At 47.5% G+C, this 20661-nt stretch overlaps 1 protein-coding gene across 4 annotated transcripts in view; it reads right to left on the bottom strand.

The window, feature by feature from the left end:
• NOS1 (nitric oxide synthase 1) overlaps positions 1–20661 on the bottom strand; it is a 147094-nt gene that overhangs the window by 18293 nt on the left and 108140 nt on the right. For all 4 annotated transcript variants that reach the window (XM_044448854.1, XM_044448855.1, XM_044448853.1 and 1 more), the window contains 12 exons: positions 18602–18747; positions 17866–18028; positions 16173–16264; positions 14143–14284; positions 13173–13312; positions 11303–11477; positions 10753–10854; positions 8929–9123; positions 7587–7672; positions 3324–3468; positions 2161–2265; positions 1110–1168 (listed from right to left, as the gene is read on the bottom strand). In XM_044448854.1, the coding sequence (XP_044304789.1) occupies positions 1110–1168; positions 2161–2265; positions 3324–3468; positions 7587–7672; positions 8929–9123; positions 10753–10854; positions 11303–11477; positions 13173–13312; positions 14143–14284; positions 16173–16264; positions 17866–18028; positions 18602–18747 (1550 nt within the window). The remainder of the gene's footprint in view (positions 1–1109; positions 1169–2160; positions 2266–3323; positions 3469–7586; positions 7673–8928; positions 9124–10752; positions 10855–11302; positions 11478–13172; positions 13313–14142; positions 14285–16172; positions 16265–17865; positions 18029–18601; positions 18748–20661) is intronic.

Genomic DNA, 20661 nt, shown 5'->3' with positions numbered 1-20661 from the left:
TACTCGTATGTTATTTTCATGGTTCCATTAAGGCCCAGCAAGGGGCAATCAAACATCCCTGGAGAATGTTTCCAAAATCTAGGTGTCACCCCTTAAAAGACCCTCCCCCCCAGGGGCCTGTCTCACCACGAAGCAGAACGAGGAGGCTGTCTTAGCTTGCTAATTTAGCATGTCATGAAAGGGCAAGCAAATGGTTACTCTGTAAAGAATCCTTGTTGTTATTGCTATTGTTGTTGCTACAGTGGATATTAGTACTTTTGTGGGCTTAAAAATACTACTTATTTAGAAGTTTCAAAATAACACTGCTCTTTCCTTGATCTAAAAAAAGGGAAAAAGCTGAAACACCTGGAGGAGAACAATATTGGCATCACAAGTGCAGAGCAAATGCCTTGTGTATAGAAGCCCTTACATGCAGGGGCTTAAAAAGGTAGAGAAAAAGCCTTCACTCACCTGGAATCTTGGAAACTTTTGGAAGCTTTCGAAAAGAGTGGTGTCTGGTGCCTACTTCGCATTCTTTTCAGCACCAGGTAAAACCCTTTTTATTTCCCCAGCACTTTAACACAGTAACCTTCAAACTTTGTTTTTATATATCCCTTTTTATTTCTGCAACCCTGCTGTGCTTCTGTGCTGAATAATAGCAACAGCAATTATGGTTTGGGTCTTTTAATTCGTGTGCGTGTCTTTTACACTGTTGTTCACTGTCCAGAGAGCCTTGGCTATTGGGCAGTATAAAAAGGAATGAATGAATTAAAAAAATAATTGAAACCAGGGGCTGGTGGGATGGCACATGACACTGTCTATAGATGAAGGCCAGATGATGATGAAAGAGCAAACAAGGGAAGCTATCAAGAGTTCTGGGATTTAGAAGCAGAAGGTTTAAGCATGGTAGTGAACCACCGGGGTGTGGAGACTCGGGACTGGGACTACAGCCTGGCCTCAGAAACCAGAGGTGACGTCCAGAAAGGGCTGCTGTTTCTGGCACCCCACCGGCATCAGCGCTCCGCTCCCCTGGAACAAGGCTTCTTTGGGGCGCTGAGGCATGGCGGCATGCCTAGAAAGGGACCCTGCAGGGCCTGCGGCATGGAACGCCGCCAGCGCCCCTCACTCACCTGCTCTCTTCCAGGTTGGAGTTGGGATTCTTCATTTCCATCAGAGCGCAGCCAAATTTCTGGGTGCCAAAGGAAAGAAAAGTGGCAGAAGAGCAGCGACATCAAGCATGGCCAGGAGAACGGCCACGAACAACAGATCTAGGTGGGTGGCAGGGGAGAAGGCCCACCCCCTCTGAAAGGCCAGTCCAAGCCACCCAGTGCCAGTGAGGGGGTTTGTCTCGTTTCTGTGCCTCTGCAGGGGGACCTGGAGGGTGCAGGCAGTGCTGGGTGGCTGAGCTTTGCCATGCTTTTAGCTTCCCACAATGCCCCAGCTGAATCCAGGAGCATTGTGGGAAATGCAAAGGATTGCTCAGCCCTGGGCCTGGCACTGCTCCGAGTGCTGGGATGGAAAAGAAAGGGGGCCGTCGGCAGGCATCATGAGTGGGTCCTGACACCTGCCCAAGGATGCTGGATGCGGGGCTGGCCCCATCGTCCCCCTGGCGCCGGTCCTCATGAACTGGCCATTTTGCTGGTTGCAGCAAGTGGGCAGAGAAAGGTCAGAAGAGCTGCGAGGCACTTCCGTCCTGGAGTGGGACCCTCTTTAGGCCCAAAACCCAGATTCATGTGGTGAAACTCCCGGGGTTTGTATTCCCATGGTGGGCAGGTCTGAAACCAAAAAAGGGGGGTACCAAAGGCAAAACTGGGCCTGCCCCCCCTCCCCATGCCACCAGACTTTTGCCTAAAGCTCTTGCTGCTAATAACTTAGGCTCAGGAGAGGCATTTCAACTTTTTAAACATGGGGGAAACTCTAAGTGGATGCTGCAAAAGCACCAAGCCATTGAGAGGGGACCGGCAATATACGTGGGGAAAAGAGGTGTGGTTACCAGGGCAACCCTGGAGGCCGAATTAGGCATGCGGGCTTGAGGTACTGCACACCTGCCACAGGTGCGAGTGAGAGAGATGGACCTTCGACGCGCTGCAGCGGAAGGGCTGCCAAAGAATGGCAGGGGCCCTTGCTTGGACAGGCAGGTGCACAAAACCGCCATGAGTTGCAGAGAGCATCCCTCCTTACCTCCCCATTCTCAGGTGGGTCTCCATTGCCAAAGGTGCTCGTCACCACCAGCACAAGGGTCTCGTGTTCCAGGTGGACGGTGTCGTACTCGTCCATTGACATCACCTGGTGCACAGGCAGAAAAGACTGTTCAGAAGACTCCCCCCCCCCAGCAATTCACCACGGTGTCTACAAAGGTCGCACCCAAACGGAGAGGTGAATGCACGCAGGTGTGTTGCCACTGCAGTGTTCGCTTCTAGGTTGCGATGAGGTTTGGTGCTGAAAGTCTCCAGGATAAAATACAGATGCTTTAAGGAAACAGGAATAAATGCTCTTCTCATCTCTTCTCAATGACAGGGGGAACACAAACAGGGCAGTACCTACCCTTTTCCACCCAGTACCCCATAAAAAAGTAAAGAGACATGTGCTAAGGGGAGCCCAAAATCAGGTGGACTTTTCATAGGGTTTTCATAGGGTTGCAGAATCACGGGAATGTCAGGGCTTGGAGGTTCTGATCCAAATGCCATCTTCCACAGAGTGCCAGGGCCAAGTCAGCCCCGTCCTTTAAAAAGAAGACACCACCCTGGCTCCTTGACTGTTGATATAAGGCTGCTTTCTGCAAACTGCTGGATGGACCCTTGGTGAATCAAATACTGGTTTGGGCATCTGTCATTTTGCTTTGGGCTGCTCACCCACCTATTCAAAGCATGCTTTTTTTAAAAAGGACATTTTACAAGGAGCACTGTTTGAAGGAACATTGGTCAATGTACACGCATTTCTTTATCTTTCGCCACGCAAACAGACAAAACAGAAAATAAGCAGCAAACATTTTAAGGAGGAATGATTGCAAAGCCTCCAGCTGGGACTTGGGAGGAGATGAAGCCCTGGGCATCCCCAGCACTGCCCAAGAGGTCCCTTGGGCTAAGATGCAGAGCTGCACACCCCTCCCCCAGCACCTGCAAAGCTTGCTCTTAAAGGGGAGATGAAACATCGGCACTGCACGTGATAAAGGCCCTTCCCAGCCCAGTCTGCCGCTGTCACAAACATTGCCCTGTGGTCTGAAGAGCCCCAGTGCAGTGCCATGCTGTGCCGTGCCGTGGCCAGGGCGCGTGTGTGTGCGTGGAACTGGAGGCTGCGCATATCAGCCCATAATGCCTCCCTGACGAGGGGAGCCAGGAACCTACCTTGGCATCGAAGGCATGCTTGAAGATTTCGCACAAGGTTTTTGCATAGACCTGGGACTTCCCTGTTTCTGTGGCATACAGAATGGTCGCCTTCACCCTCTTCGCCATCGCTTGCCCCATCAACTTAGCAGAGAACTTCACAGCTCTAGGAGGGAGGGGAAAATGTTCCAGTTAATGAATTAATGCATGCCTCGTCTGTTTGGGGGTGGAAATCGCACTCAAGGCTGCAAACAATGAGAACCACCAAGATTAAAACAGAGGCTTATTTCAAACAACCATAACACTTTATTTTAACAAAAGACTAAAAGAAATGAAAAGTACCCAAAGGTTCAGAGAACAATGGGCAAGGCAAAGGCCTGCTTGAATAATTTCTGAACAGATTCAAAAATAATTAAAAATTTTAAAAAGCAATTTTAAAAAACCTTTGGTGGTGGGTGGACAAGAGAGGGGGAGCCAACTTAGTGTTCCTCAGCAGGGAGCTCCAGAGTTTGGAAGTGATCGCTAAGATGAACAGTACCTGTGGGGCTGTATAGAAATGAGATGATGTTGCTGCTGATGAATCTTCACCAAAGGCACCTCTAAAGGCAGCCATATCTGAAGATCTTAAAACCTTGGAAGGCTTGCATGGTTCCAAGAAAAAAGGGTCCTTGATATGGAGGGATCTGGGGTCCTCACAGCCCCTCACTCTCCAGATTTGCTACTAAGATTTTTATTTCCGCATTCGCCGATTTGCCAATGCATAATCCAGGTGTGCACACACATTGCCAGGCAGCAGGAGAAGAGCAAATGCCGTCCCAAACCCTTGAACGTTCTTTGAGTAAGAGAGAGTCACCTGGGATGCTTCTCCGATGAGCCCACCAAAGATTTCTTTTTTCCAAAATATCCTTCTAAAACTGTAGCGTGCAAAAGAGACAGGTGTATTTCAAAGCACATGGGATGTTGCAATTCGGCCGTAAAACTATGGCATGGATAATAAGGGGCGACAGTTTGGTCTTTAAAATACCTCCACTACTTACTTGCTCCCCCCGTAACTTTAGGGGGGGCCTGCAGTCTGGTGGAACATTTTAGAATGGGAGGGGGGACTGCACAAAAGCCAGGGAGCTACCAAAAGACTGGCCTTCCAGAGATTTGGTGCTCCAAATGAAAAATTTGGGGCCCTTGTCCTACTGGTGTTTGCCTCGCATCACGCCTGATGCTCAGGATGCCTTTTCCCAGTGCCCCCCAAAACCTGCAGTCAGCCCTGTAAGGCAGCTTCGAATATATGGCACTTTCCCTTGATTTAGGGAGTCCTTGGTGCTTAAATTTGCTTTTCTATTACATAAGGGAAAGGTCATTAACTGAACATAAAGGTGAAGCACAACAGCTCATCAAGGAAAAAAGAGGATGCTAAAAAAGAAAAAAAATTGTGCTCAGCATACCTCACCTACAGATTAAAATCTAGAGGATAGAGCAGGTGGGTACAAAGGTAATTCCAGGGAAAGGATAATCACTGTAGCATCTCTTAAAGCTTTTACAGTGATTGAGAAGAGCTGTAAGCCCACTGGACAGACATCAGTAAATGTAACCAACTGGGTCAGCAAATGCTTTGATACCTCTTCAACAAATGAAAAAGGTCGTACTTCATTTTATATTTTTCCAGGCTGGCAGGTGCTCCATCTGACTTTTGGGTGAGTTGTTTGGATGCCCACTGAGGGCTGGCTCAAGTCCGCTTCGGCTCTCCTGCATGGATTCAGGTTGCAGCTCTTTTGCATTCATATGTATTCGTGCTTCTTCCTCAAAGGATCTTCCTGGCTGCAGCCCATTTTAATTTCTGTTCCATGCAAATTGGATAGAGCACAGGGAAGGGATGAGTCTAATGTATGGAACTGCATTCGGTACATTCACCTTGTGTGGAATGAGGACAAAAAGGTGTGTGGCTCTTGCGTTTGTTGTTGTTAGTTGCGAAGTCATGTCTGACCCATTGCGACCCCATGGACAACATTCTTCCAGGCCTTCCTGTCCTCCACCATCTCCCAGAGTCCACTCAAGCTCACACCAACTGCTTCTGTGACTCCATCCAGCCACCTCATCCTCTGCCGTCCCCTCCTTCTTTTGCCATCTATTGTTCCCAGCATTAGGCTCTTCTCCAGGGAGTCCTTCCTTCTCATTAGGTGGCCAAAGTATTCGAGTTTCATCTTCAGTATGTGGCCTTCTAAAGAGCAGTCAGGGTCGATCTCCTCTAGGACTGACCGGTTTGATCGCCTTGAGGTCCAGGGGACTCACAGGAGTCTCCGCCAGCACCACAATTCAAAGGCCTCAATTCTTCGGCGCTCAGCCTTCCTTATGGTCCAGCTTTCACAGCCATACATTGCAACTGGGAAAACCATAGCCTTGACTATACACACTTTTGTTGACATGGTGATGTCTCTGCTTTTTAGTATGTTATCTAGATTTGCTTGCATTTAGGAAAGTACAATAAAGTATTGCAGTGCCTCAACGTTTTCTAAAAGAAATGCTCCTCTCCAAGGTTTCAACCACGTCCTCTTCTAACAGACTATTTCTGTTTCATTTTTTCCTGCCCTGGACTAATTTTTCATTTTTCATTGATGCTAAACACACACTAAATATTGAGCTCACTCATATCTCCTTTTGCTTGGAATATATTGTGCTCATAAGGTTATTTTTCATCAAGATTTTGAGGCACTTCTGCAAACCATGGAGTTTCCTGGGACACGTGGCTGGTCCCCCTCTTGTTTCTTGGGCCAAATGGAGGGACCAGTGTCTATTGACAGTCTTCATCTGAATTTACTGAGAGAGAGAGAGAGAGAGTGAGAGAGAGAGAGAGAGAGAGAGACAGAGAGACAGAGAGAGAGAGAGAGAGAGAGAGAGAGCGCGAGCGCGTGTGTGTGTGTGTGTGTGTATGAGAGAGAGAGAGAGAGAACTTTGCAGAACATTTTGCATCTGTCTCCCAGAACCACACCTTCTGAAAGAAACCCTTTAGCTCAGCTCTAATTTCTAGAAATGCCAAGTTTTGCATTTTCTGCCACCAGCCCCAAAGTAGATTAGAAGCAGATCAGCCCAGTTCCAAGCTAGATTTATAGGAATTAAAATACACCCTGGCACTGGCGACAATGAAGAAGACGAGCTACCAATCAGAGTCACATTTTTTTTTTAAATGCAGCCCATTTATCAGTAGCATGCTTGGAATGTAGTTATAATTAACAGCCTTTGTTTCTTTGCACTTCTGTTTCGGTAGACCAGCTTGGCTCCTTTTACTTCTCCTGGATGCCGACTCAAACTTGGATGTCAAGAAATGGCTCTGCCTGGAAACCACCTGTGCTTTCCCCCCCTTTGACCTCTGTGGAAACTACCAAAGGTGGGCTGGGGGATTTCTCAGGTGCTGTTACTTGTGCAGCTGAATTTAAAAGCTGGCAGCCCCAGAAAACACCCCTGCTTCTACTCAGATGGCATGGCCCAGCCCATGACTGCTCAGTACTTTCCAGCAGGCTATACAGAGAGCCAAAATAGGGAGCTCGGCCATGTCCTGATGAACAACAACTTTAAGTTTTCCTCTTCCCTCCCCATCCCTCTTTCCTTGTGTGTCATGTCATTTTGGATTGCACATCCATGGCCAGGGGCTGTCTTGCTTTACTGGGTGCACGTAAGCCATTCTGGGTGCCTTTAGGTTGAAAAGCAGAATAAGAATGCTTTAAATAAATAATCCACAGGCTCATATGGGGAAAGTATAGCCTGATCTGAAGAAGTATGGAGAAAGCAGCCAGGGAGCTGAGCTCCCAAGGTGTGCAGACCCATCAGGACTCACGTGTTGGTCCCAAGAAAACGTCCTTTAAGGAAAACAGTCTCCATTGGAAGTGGGGGCTCAAGGGATTAAATATGCCAAGAAAAGGAGGATTCTTCTGTAAGCCGCCTTCCTTGCAAGAGGGGAAAAGGTGGAATATAAAATGATGATGATAACGAAGAAGATGGTGGTGGTGATTAACACAATAATGCGACAGATGGACTTGACTGTGCCTTCCTGCTTCTGCCATTGCTGACTCACCTGGAGAGGCAGGTGGACAGGCAACAGCAGCGAAGAGGAAGAAAAGCTGGGTTCCGGAGACTGCAAGAATGGGTAATGCCCCCACTCCAGAGCATGGGTCAGGCCTGTGGCCAGCCATGCCGGCTTGACACTGGCCATCAGCTGCAGAGTGGCCCAAGCCAACACTCCACCCCACTGCCTCCCCGGCCCCTTCCATCAGTCCTGCTCCACCCCATGCTGCATACTTAGCTAGCTTCTTAAAGCCGATGGCTCTCTTCTTGGTGGGGGTGCCGTTAAGCCCCTTCCAGATGTGCGTGTTCCAAGGATCAGGCTGGGAGGAGGGAAAAAAGAGGGCTGGTTGAAAGAGGAGACTCGCCCAAAGTCAGGCTGAAGCGTCTACTATGCCCCCTGGCCACAGGGGTGAAGGATCTGACTTGGTTCGAGGCAGCTCCTTACCTTCTGCTGTTCCACATGCAAATGCTGACATCCATCATCTTAGAGACTTTCGGCATAATTACGTCTTGCAATGCATGCGCACAGCCGGGGTAGACTTCATCGTGCTCACAAGCAAGACACCTCTGAGTTCACTCAAAGTACGTTGGTGAACATACATGCACACTGGGGATTCGCAGAGTGAAGAAGTCTAGCGTAGCGTGACATTTGGGATCAGAGAGCACACTAAATCAAGGTGCTGGTTTGAACCTATAAAGCCCTGAATGGCTTGGGACCAGGATACCTGAAGGAGCTCCTCTTCCCTTAGATGCCCTCATGCGCCTTAAGATCTGGGGAGAGGCCCTGCTCCGGGAGCCCTCTTTAAAGGAGATAAAAGGAACAACTACCTGGAGCAGGGCCTTCTCTGTGGTGGTGCCCAGATTATGGAATGTGCTCCCTGGAGAGGTGTGCCTGGTGCTGAGTTTATATTCTTTTCGGCGCCAGGTTAAAACCTTTTTATTTAATTGCTATTTTAAAAACTAATCTATTGTTAACAGTAACTCTTCTTGTTTTCGTTTTTTTAAAATATAATATTTTATGGGATTTGTTATTTATAGGGATTGTTTTATTGTTTTAAATTGTGTGTGTTGTGAGCTGTCCCAAGATGCCGAGGCATGTGGTGATGGCAAACAAAAGTTTTAAACAAACAAACAAACAATTCCCACCCCTGGCGATTTTCTTAAATAAAGCTAAGGTGACAAAAGCCAGAACCAGTCAGCGTTGTGCTTTCTTAGCTTGCCAGTGTCTCCAGAATATGTTCCGAACATGCCCACATGTTCAGAATATGGGCACATCTTCAGAATATGTGAATTTGTCACAGAATACGTGAACGTCTGTGAAGGGCAGAGGAAGCCGGTCCCTGGAGACTTGCTGGCACTTTGCAATATCTGTGCTCAGAAAATATACAAGCTGAGCTTAAACCAGGGACAGGCAGGCTCACAAGAACAATGGTGGGAAGGTCTCAGGAAGGTCACCATCACCACGGAGGAGCCTCAAAGGTCCATCTGTGCTGGGTGGCGACCCTGGTGGCATGTTCCCCACCTAGGCTCCCCGGGCTGAGCCTTGGCTCCGGGGAAGGCAGCAAAGGAACAGCACCTGGTACTCAAAGGAGGGCGTCAGCCTGTAGTTGAGCATTTCCTGGTGAAAGACCGGAGTGATGCTTCCAGACATCGGTGGGACGATCCAGACCCAATCCGCAGGGCAGCCTCCCCGGCAGCGGTACTCGTTCTCCATGTGTTTGATGAAGGACTCAGTGGCCGAGTGGTGATCCACGATGGTCACCTTGTCACTCTGTAGAGGAGGGAGGAATAGATAGACCAGAGCGGTCCCCCTGGAGGCCCTCGGAAGGGCACACCCCTTGAGCACCTGTCCTTGGTTCCCAGCTTTGTCCCCAGTTCTAAATTAAGCCATAATTTCAGGTGGTAAGAGCTTTCAGGTAAAGCATACTTGTGGTACATTACTGTTACTAGTAAATTTTGATCCCGTCCGTTAGTCTCTTGATATAATTTTCAGTTTTGCATATTTAAATATTATGCTGGTTGTTATGATCTTCTACATGTGTTTTAGTGAACTGTTGTGAATTGCACAGATAGCTTCTGCTATGAGGTTATATAGTAATCGTAATAATAGTCCTATTTACGATATCCTATATCATTAGGTATTTAAAGATTGCTAAGCAGTTTATATAAAAACCTTGCAATCATTTTTAAAATGCCAATAATAAAATTTCATTTAAGATACAATTTTACCTGCAGTTCCAATTACAGCAGTAATAATAGAGATGTACAGCAGCGGGACCATGGAGCAGTCCGGATAATATAATTAAAGACATTTTCTGCTTCCCAAGCAGCACAAGGGAGAATTCCACACTCAAGGCATTCCACAATGACATTCTGGTAATTTTGGAATGACCAGCAAGGTCTCTTCTGATGTTCTTAATGGTCAGTGGGGCATATATTTATTATTCATTCTATTTTGCTAGCCTCCACTAAGGTCCCCCAATTGTTTAGGGCTCTGTACATCAGCAACAGAACGTTGAACATGCCTCAGTCTCTAAGGGACAGCCAGTGCAGCTGTTTTCAAGCAGATCTTATGTGAGCACAGTGGCAGAAATAATAATAATTCTAATAATAGCAGCAATAACAACAACTACTACTATTATTAAGCAGGTGGGAGTCAGAAACTCTTGCCAACCTATCCGTAGTTCCCATGGTCTTCCCGTCCTTTCCATCCTTGTTGTAGATCAAGCGTGTGCATCTAAAGTAATTTTTGAGCCAGGACTGCTTTGTGCTAGTCACTGGCTCTCAGTCTCACCCACCGCACAGGGTTGTTGTGAAGGTAAAAGAGAAAGAGGAAGACTTTGTGTGCTGCCTTGGCTTCCTTGAGAGAGGAAAAGGGCTGGCTACAAAAGCAATCCCCTAAATGATTAACAGCTGGAAGGAGTCTCCCAAGCCCTGTCCCAGCTCTGGCATCCTGCCCTTGCCAGAGGGGCCTTCCCAGAGGCCCTTTGCAAAGAGGAAGAAGCAAACCACGGAGAAGCAAGAATGCTCCTATCGAGTCTCCTGCTCGGCTGACTGCAGCTGGATTCAAGGATGCTTTTGAGGTTGGTCCTTTCAGTCTCACAAGGATGCAGCCCATGAACCTGCTCCCAAACTCATCTGCCTGCTCACAGTTTGTTAGGACTTGTGAGTGTTACTTTTCGGAAACTGTTGCAGAATGTACAACGTATGTTTTCCTGAGAGTGCCCAAACTGCTTTCAGCAGTGGAAAATTGGTTTATAAACAAACCGATGACAATACTCCATCTTAGCTGCAAGCCACTAAGTCCAAGCCTAAAATTACTTTAACACACCATGGCTAAGACTTGCATTTTCAAGTGCAGCCCAGTGGCTGCGGTCACTGCAGAAGTTTTTCCAGGTACCTGGAAGCTGTATAAGACAGCAATGTTGATCTCTACCAACGCCTGGTCCTTCCATAGGGAAGAGGTCTTCCGCATGTCCAGGTTCATCTTTTTGGCAACTTCCTGCCATGCAAATAAATAAATAAATAAGTGAGCATCAGTAAATATCCAGGCATGAAATAAAACTCCAGCCAAATTCAGAATTGAATGAATGGCCTAGATTGGGAGCTGACTTGATTATAGACCAGTGTTTTGAAAAAGTTAATGATCAAGATGCAAATTTTGGGAACACCAAGTTTGGGGCCGCACAATTTAAGATTGCCATCTGGTTGTGCAATTAAAATGTTATCTTCTGCTCCTTTTACTCGAACTCAGGGTTGAGTCCTCAGTCAGCTTCAGCCTGGTCTACCTCATAGAGTTGTTGTGAAGATGCACTAGAAAGGAGGGGGAGGATTACATCCACGATTCTGAACAAAAAGGGCAGGGTAGGACTATTATAAATATATTCATAATATAGTGTATTGGAAGGGACTTGAACTGCTGAAATCAACGAGCCAAAGCCAGTGCCTACCTCCAGGATGTTGTAGCGAGAGTTGTCGCAGTAGTCACGGACGCCGATCTCGGTGCCCATGTACCAGCCGCTGAAAGGACAAGCTGAGAACTCCAGGCCTCCAATCTCTAGCAGCATGTTGGAAACTGCTGGCAAGCCGTACCATTGCAGCTCCAGCTCTTTAAACCAGGCAAACCTGTGAAGGACAGGGCAAGCCAAGCCTAGCTGAACTGGGAGCACTGGACCCTTGCAGCCAGAAAGGACTCTGAAGCTGAATCTCCCTGGAGGTCACCTAGCCTGACCTCCGCAATCCTGGAGCAGGACTGGCAAGGTAGACAGCCTTCGAAAGCTGCCTGTGGGCCGATGCTCAGGTAGAACAGCACCTGGTTCTTTCATTATTGGGCCCTGGGATGCAAACAGGAAGCAGTCACTGAGGGATTGCTGAGTTGCTTGCGGCTGGGATGCAGAACCTTTACCACCCTGATGGAGAAGCCCTCGGGGACAACATTCCAGGGCCAGACAGGGCAACAGGCAAAAGGAAATAAAAGCAAACTTAAGTGTATAGTGCTTCCTGCAGCTAACTAAGACTTAGAAGAAACAGTTAGAATTTATGGAATTAGGGAGAACTGCACAAAAGTTCTGCTTAGTGGCTGGGGGAAGAAGATAAGACTGGAGAATGGGGCATGCCCATCAGGGACCCCATGGTGGGCCAGACATGGCCCTTGGGCCTGAGTCGGGCACCTCAGCTTCCCAGAGTTGCCTCTTAGCAGCACAGTGATGTGCAAAAAAGCACAAAACTCGAGAAACTGCCAAAGGCCCAGTGTTTGGGGGGAAAGGGGTGCGATCTTCTGTGGAACTCAAGGAGGGACGGATTTGACCCTTGGGCCGACGTGCTCACCTCTTGCCTATACCATCGAAATGGGTCTGGGACATGCTGTATGTTGCTTAAATTTAAAAAGCAGAGGTAGGGAAACTGGTGCTTGTAAGGGATTGAGTCCTCATGAAGAAAGAAAAGCTTTTTATATATGCTCAGAGGCAGCTTTAACTGCTGCCCATGCTAGAGTTGGCCAGTGAGTTAGTGATTCCACTGCTGCCTCTTTCAGCCATGAAAAATCCTCCCATCTTGTATTGGCTGTTTTGCTGAGCAACTACAACAGAGGGTTGACCAGACCTGGCAGGGACTCTCCAGAGCTGCAGGGGGGGGGGCATATTTCTCATCCCAATCCTTAGAATTAGAGATATTAAGCAACATTAAGCTACTCTACAGATTGGACCCAGTTCTCCCAAAACGCAGCCTACCAAGGCGGCTACCTCAGAATCTGAATCCAAGTTGGAAGAAGAGGTGACACCAGAATTCTTAGCTGAAATACCAAGGCCAACAAACCCTGAGATAACGCAAGAGGCCAATGAAAAGCAGACTGCTTCTTTTCTGGGGGAAACCTTGTTGAATAGGTGAAGCTAAAGGGGAACATCTGTGATGTGACCGGCCCCATTATCAGGCACCAGATCAAAAGAAGAGAGTGGTGTCCGGTGTAGCCACCCTCTGGCCCACAAGCAATGGGAACCACCCTGAGGATGGAGCTAACTCTGTTTGGGAAGGAAAGCAAGGGATACAGCCTTAGCGGTATTTCCCATAGAGCTATTTTTCTTCCTTTATTGGTGTCTTTAGTTCATGACTTCTGCAATACTTCTTTTCTATCTTCTTTTCTACCTAGCAAGCTTACAACAAAGACTGCCATAAGAAGGCTTTTGTCTTGATCTGCTTGGGAGGAGAAGTGGGGGAAAGACTGGCCCTTCCCATGAACATGCAAATGGACCTCCAGGGTGGTCCATTTCCATGGACCCGGAGAGCCCCAGAGCTCCTTTGTGGCTTCAATGAGGCTGGACTTACTTGGGGTGCCGGATGGGTACTTCCAGCACCAGTTCAGGTGGGATTTCAAAAAGCTCTGGGTCATTGCCATTGGCTTGGAGAAGGAGTGGCAGGACGTCGAATCGTCCCCTGGGCGCTTTCCACCCTTGCTGTATGCAGATCTGCAATCAAACAAGAGAGCACAGACTGGTGACTGTCCATGAGGAAGAAGAGAGCTACTTTTTGTAAGAAAGGCAGGATATTTATTTTATTTTTTGTTGCATTTACATACCTCCCTACAACCTGGGGGATTTCATCCAATCAGAATCAATCAATTGGTCAAAGGCAATAGTCAGGCAGGTTGTCTGAATAGCTGGTTGTAGCGAAACGCCAGAAAGCGACCACCTTCCAAACCCAGAACCCTCCATTTATTGGGAGTGCAAGTCACAGGTTTGCACTATAAATACTATCAAGTTTAGATAAACAACTTTGTCCAGATTAGATAAATATTCTTTTCCAGAAATATAGGTTTCATTTGCTTACATCTTTTCTTTTGCATCCCAATCACATATTCCCATTTTTCATCCATCTGTATTGTTACTTTTGTCAAATGGTAATCAAAATAAATTTTTCTGTTACCTCTTCAGCTGAAAGATCCAACATATTGATATCAAAAGGAATATGAAAAGTAGAAACAAACACCGAATTTGCAAACAGCTCTTTTACACTAATGTCCAATTTTGCAATCGCTTAGCATTTTCACATTTCCATTCTCTCAGCATCAAGGTGTCTGCTTCAAATCCTTGAACTGTTCAACAGATTCTGAACTGTTGCCCCCACTGGCTGCCATTTTGTATTCTTTCAAATACAAGTTTTAGAATGATGCCAGCTTGCCCTCAAAATGTCATTAAAATCGTTATACTTTAGTTAGACAGTTTTGTTGGTAAGGGGCGGTCATCTAATAAGGTGCCTGTTGGCCATGTTTTAAAAAATGGAGGTCTCATGCACTGACTTCGGTCAGCTCCACGTTGGCTGGATCTCCAAGGATCGTGCCATCTGGTTGTTTGTAGCCGGCGTAGCGGATGAGCTGAGAGTTCCAGACCCGGAAATCATGTTTGCCATCCGTCCTCTGGGGAAATATGGTGATGGCAGACCTAGAAAAGGAGAAACAGCGTCAGCAATTTGCAGAGTCAAGTGAGGAGAGGTAAAAGGCCACACTTGGCACAATTCTGCACAAAGCCATCTGTTCTGAAATGCGGACTACCTTCTCTCCCGATTTCCACAGCCCCATTTTGTGTAGTACCCAACCAATGTCTGTGAGAGAACTTGAGCATTATGATATTAGAATATCATGCACAGTTCTGGCCACCGTCCCTAAACAAAGAACACTTAACAGATGGAAAAAGTGTAGAAAAGAGCAAGTAAAACGGCTGGACCAATTTCCCCATGAGGAAAGGTTAAAACGACTGGAATTGTTTATAATTAGAACAGATGTGTATACAATAAAGCAAGGTGTGGTGAAAATGGATAGGAAAAGCTTTTTTTCTTATTACGAGAACCTGGGGCCATCCCATGCAGATTGCGGGGAGCTTCAGGACCAGGCAAAGGCCGGACGTGCTCACACAGGGCACAGTGAAGCTACAGGGCTCCCTTCCACAAGATGTAGCCTTGTCCACCTATTTATGTCATCCCAAAAGGAGACTGAGCAAAGGATATTAATGGAGAAGGCTATTCGTGGCTACAAGTCTGATGGCTCTGTGTTACTTCCTCTCATGAGCTGGGTTTCCTCCCTTCACAGATTCCAAGCCATGGGCCTTTCTTTGCAAAAAGTTCCAGAAGCACATCACTCAGAAGAAATCTCTGAGCAGGCACAGAGTTCTTCACTGAACCCAGTCTAGTTCTTACTTCTAGGAACTTTCCTTTTGATTATGTTTGGAACCCATCCTTTTGAGAAGGACTCCTGGAAACAAGCATGCCTCCCCTCCACATGCTGATCTTCTCATTGGGCTGCTGCCCCCTGCCAATACGGCGTCATGGGCTTGAGAGCTGTACCCGCCTTGTCTGTGTCTGAGAAACTCCCCTGTTCTGATAAGTGTGCATCTTGGTTATTCTTTGAGACTGCCTCTACAACCGGGCAGTGGTCTTGAGGCAAGGGCATCCGCTCCTCTCAGCTCAGCACCTGGAATCTCAGCCACATCCCGAGGCCTCTCTGTGTTCTTCCACTAGCCACTGTGTCAACAGAAAGTTGAACTAGATAGACTCTTTTGGTGTTTTTCACAAGATCTGTTCAAATGTTACAAGAACTAAGGGATTTTTCACCCCAATAGTCTTGAATCAAATATTCTTCACTTAGCTTAGACCCAGCCTTGAGCATCCCAAACCACTGGAAGTTTTGATTTATTTATTTATTAGATTTATATCCCACTTTTTTTTCTGTTTTAAAGGACTCAAAGTATTCCTTTTGCTAAGCTTAATCATCATACAGTGTGTGGGCTGAAGCATGCTGGGAAGAAGGAGTTAACCCTTCTCTCCTCAGCTGCAATTCCCCTTCAGGAAGAGCCCCCTGCACACAATATTCTAAGCAAAAAACAGAACAAAAAGAAATCCCCTTCTATCTGCACCATCAGACACTCATGGACTTTGTACTCCATGGTTCTGGGAAATAGATTCAGACTTCTAGCAAAAATATCACAGACTGCTATCAGCCACGGTTCTCTGTAGACACAGAGCACCCCTGGCTTATCACTACCGAACCTCCTGAATCTATCTCATGGCAATTTGAGTGGCAAAGTAGATCTCTTTTGGATTAGAAGTACCAGAGTGCAATTTCAGCCTTTTCCAATTACTGTGAAATACTCTAGACTCCTTTGGCTTTAGATATACACACTCATACACATATAGAGACACTATCTACACAAACCACACACACACACCAGCCCCAGTTGGCAAGGAGCTGTTGAGTGCCAGGATCATTTGCATGAGTGCCAATGCCAATGGCTGGGCTAAAATGAACAAAGAGACAGCCTTATTTATACTGTATACCTGAGGTTCCCTTTGTTCGTAGCGTATTTTATGTGGTTGCAAATGTAGTTGAACATCCCATGGGCCGTGGTGCAGTCCCGGGCATCAAACACCTGAAAGAATTGGAAGTGAGTGGTGTCAGGAGGAGGGGGCAACAGGGATGGTCAGGGGTATGGAGAACAGGTGGGATGGTGGAAGGGTGGAAGAACTGGGTAAGTTTCACTGGGAGAAGAAAGAGGGGCAGGAGAGTGTTCTTCAGGAGCTTGAAGGGCTGCCACAGATTCACTGCTCTTTCAGAAGCTTGGACGAGGGGAGATGATCTCAAGTGCCAGGAAGATAGGTTTCAGTTCAACATTCAGAGAAATAGGAACAATTAACCGGAAGTGAGGGAATTTTTCTCATCGGGTCTTCTGATGGAGCCTGGATGGTCATGTTTTTGCTTATTTCCTGCAAGGGACTGGAATAAATGGCTGGCAAAGCCAAAAGGCCACATCCCACTAGAGCAAAGTTACCTTTATGGGTGGCACAGAGCGGGGTGTGTGTTTGTGTCCACGGCAGGCGGAGCTTTAAAGGAGCTGTCCATGGTGCTGAACTTATTAAGAGGACTGGGCAGCTCCTTGCTTAGATCATTGAAATTCAGACTGGAGCCTCCACTTGCATTAGAACCCCTGGCAGGGCAGATCTATCTATCTATCTATCTATCTATCTATCTATCTATCTATCTATCATTTGCATTTATATACCACCCTAGTAGCCCAGAGGGCTCCCTGGGAGGCCAGTGAAATTACCACTGGCTTAAATTTGCCAAAAATCACCCTGCAGCTTGTTTCCGCTTGTCCTATTTTTGATCTTTTTGGGTTTGTTAGCAAGAACATGCATATTTCAAGTGGAGAACTGTTTCAAATGGCAAAAGCAGGCCTTTCTGTGTATAGTTTCCCAAAGCATGCACTTTCCTCCCATGGACTAATGCATGAAGATGCTTGCTTGTGGAGCAGGGAGGTGCAGGACAATGTCCATTTAAACACATGCACATTTTTCAAACACCACTGCAGATTCAGAAAGATGAAAGTATTTCCCAAAGGAAAAGGAACGGCAAAGAAAGGAACTCCTGTTCGTGTTTGCATGCGGCACTGTGAAAAGGACATGTCTGCATGATTTGCAAATGCAAACTGAATTCTTGTACATCCCTAAGTAGGTAATTACCATGGTAGGCAGTTTCCAGCAGCCCATTACAGCTGCCTCCCTCTGCCATCCGTAAGCACATGGGGGTGGGGGCCATTGTCAGTGAGGGGATGCCGATAGAAGGCACACTGTTGCCCCCCACCCCACAACAACCACAGTGGGCCCTTCAAAGTAGCCCTTGAGGGGCCTAACAATGAGAGTTAAGAGCGAGTGATTATTGCTTTGTATGCAAAATCTCTGCAAGTATTTAACTAAAGATTAACATTTGTACAGAGAACACATTTCCAAGCCTACCCCCCTCCACCCCTGTTTAATGAAAAGAAACTTATAGGACATGTTCCTTGCAAAATCCTGAACTTCTGAAACCCTCCTGGTTTAATCCAGCTTTCTCAAATCCCCCTGGAGCGCATGCTTCCATTGGGACCAGCAGGCTGGGGAAGGCCCCATGGTTGAGTCAATCAGCCACCGTGCACAATCTTTCCCAGGGGTCCTTCTCCTACAGGCTGCATGCCCAGAGCAGCTGCCTCCTCACCTGCAGCTTGGACCACTGGATCCTGCCCACACAGCGGGCAGCGTTACGCCAGGCATGCTTGGCCCCATAGATCAGCTCCGTATCTCGCAGCTGGTAGGTGTCAGTCGCTTCGATCTCTTTGGTTACCTCTTCCAGCCGCTCCATGTGGGCCTTGGAGCCAAACCTGCAGGAGTGCAGAAAGGAGCAAGCAGCTGTCAGCTTCGTGCCGAGAGACGTGTGTCAGGAGACATGCAGGAAACGGCAATGCTTCTGATGTGGGCATGGATAAACTATAAGGCCCTGCGGCTGCGAAGGGAGACAGGGCACTGGAATCCGGACAATTGGACACTCAAATTCCATGCTCCAGTAGAAGCATGGCAGAAGTTCAAGTGCAGACCTCCCCACCTGGGCCTTTGGTGGCCCACAGAAGGAGGCACACCTGTCCCACTTTGCACCATTTCCCTGCCTTTGAACATGATTATAAAAGGCCGAAAGGCTTAGGAAGTGACAGTAAGAACTTTAAGATGAAATGCATTGGCATCTTGCTCCTTTGGCTCCATCCCATTGTCCTCAGCTCCACCCACCACCAAAAGCTTCTCTGAAATGGAATTCAGCCCTCATGCTGAGAGAGGCCGAGAACCTCTGCTCTCAAAATAGGAAGCCCCTTCAGCTGGCAGGGATCTGAATGCCACCTGAAGCAGAATGCTAGCTGCCCTGCTAGACACAGCGAGCCAGGCTCTTCGTGCACAAGACTTGCCTCTTGATAGACGAGTAGTACTGATCGATGAATTCTTTTGCCAGCGGGAGCAGCTGCTCCTTCGTCCGGACTTCTTCTGGCCTCCGAACATGCTGGGAAGGTATCATAATGGAGCCCATGCAGACTTGCTCACTGCAGGGGGTCACCTGAAAGCACAGATCCAGAGGTCACCTGAGACATATCCCAGTTACCTGCCAAAGGGTTGGTAGAAATGCAGCTGATCTGCAGAGAATGGCTGCAAATCGGAAGGGATGCCTTGTGCCAGGCCCTGTCTCCTAAGCTTTGGTTCATAACAGATGCAGGTAAATTAGAAAGGGTTCAGCAGAGGGCAACAAAAATGATCCAGAGTTTGGAAACACGGCCCTGTGAGGAGAGACTGAGAGAACTGGGCTTGTTCAGCCTCGAGAAGAGAAGACTGAGGGGGGACATGAGATCCTCCTAGAAGTCCCTCAAAGGCTGTCACAAAGAGGAAGGTCAAGGTCTCTTCTTGCTGATCCCAGAGTGCAGGACATGGAATAATCAAGTTGTGACAACCCAGATTCAGGCTGGATGTCAGGAAAAGCTTCCTCACTGTCAGAGCAATACGACAGTGAGACCAGCTGCCTGGAGGGGTGGTGGGCTCTCCCACCCTGGAGACATTCAAGGTGAAACTGGACAGCCATCTGAGTGGGGTGGTGTAAGGTCGTGTCCTGCAACAGCAGGGGGCTGGACTCAATGGCCTTCTCGGCCCCTTCCAACTCTACTAGCTCTGATTCTACAATAAGCTGCGCAAGATTGCACAGCTTGTATTGCAGGCCACAGAACCCCTCTTTGCCATGACACTGGGAAGCCACATGAACCCAGCCGAGGTACATGGGATGCTGTGAAGAAGCTCCCACTCTTATCCATCCTGAGTTACCCAGCACTGACATCCCCGAGATGGCCCTGGGATAATGAGATAATCCCAGAACCTTTGTCATGTCCCTCTTTACTTGCCCCCCCACCCCATGAAATAAAACCCCAAGCCATGCAACTTTTGCTCAAAGAAGAGTTGGTCTGATATTGATTGCCACATGTACCTTCTCCCCAGCAGCTGTTCAATATCCCTTTTTAAAATGCGGAACTAGAATTGTGCATATCCCCCATAGATGCTCGTAGCACAGACTGTGTAAAGATATTATGATATTGGCGGTTTTGTTTTCCGCCCCTTTCTTAACATTCCCTAGCACAGAACTTGCCTCCCTCGCAGCTGTTTGCAGGCAGGGCGCACATGTTCATTGAACTATTTGCCATGACCCCACTCTGCATTTGTGAAAACCTACACGTCAAATAAAGAAGGCAGCTTTAACTTCATGTTTCGCTTGGTCCTGTGCACCTCAGTTTATTCATGCGTTCCCCCATCCTTAGTGATGTTTTGCCAATCAATGGCACACGTGCAACTCGCGCGCATTGATTCAACTGCCAAAGAGCTTTCCCGATAAAGGTGGCGCATATGGCGGTGACAAGGTTCTTTGTGCGCGAAATGCTTTTGCAGACACATCGACGGCATCAGCAAAATGCAGGATAAAGAGGACTTTGATGCAAAGCATACAGGCGTTTCTATTGAAATGACTCTTTTGCAGGGGTTTATCAAAGCCCGCGCAAACATCAGTAATGCGAGGAATGTGTGTGCCTGTGCGATGAAAACAAGCGAGAACTCACTACTCCTGCAAATTATAGTGGCTCCAATGCCACAATTATGTTTTAGAAATTCGGCTGGTTAAACCAGATGTCAAGAGGGGGAGAAGGCAGCACAAGCTCACGGAAAAATAAAGGCAGGGAAGAAAGCCATTTGCCTCTACTTTCTGGACTGGAACAAAAGCCAGACTTCATGCAGTGTCGGGAGGGTGAATCTAGTCATGCGTTAAATTTCCCACAATCCTCCTGGAGCCAGTAGCACCCTGGGGAATTGTGGGAAATCTAGAGGGTGGTTAGACCAGGGCTGGCCTACAAGCACCATTTATTTATTTATTCATTCCATATCTATACTGCCCAGTAGCCAGAGCTCTCTGGACAGCTTACAGCAGTTCCTAAAAGCAAGA

The sequence above is a fragment of the Varanus komodoensis genome, unplaced genomic scaffold (genome assembly GCF_004798865.1).
Source record: "Varanus komodoensis strain SLA01 unplaced genomic scaffold, ASM479886v1 scaffold56, whole genome shotgun sequence".
In the NCBI taxonomy this organism is placed as follows: domain Eukaryota; kingdom Metazoa; phylum Chordata; class Lepidosauria; order Squamata; family Varanidae; genus Varanus; species Varanus komodoensis.
Note: the sequence above shows the minus strand (reverse complement) of the source record. Positions and strands in the feature narration are given on the sequence as shown.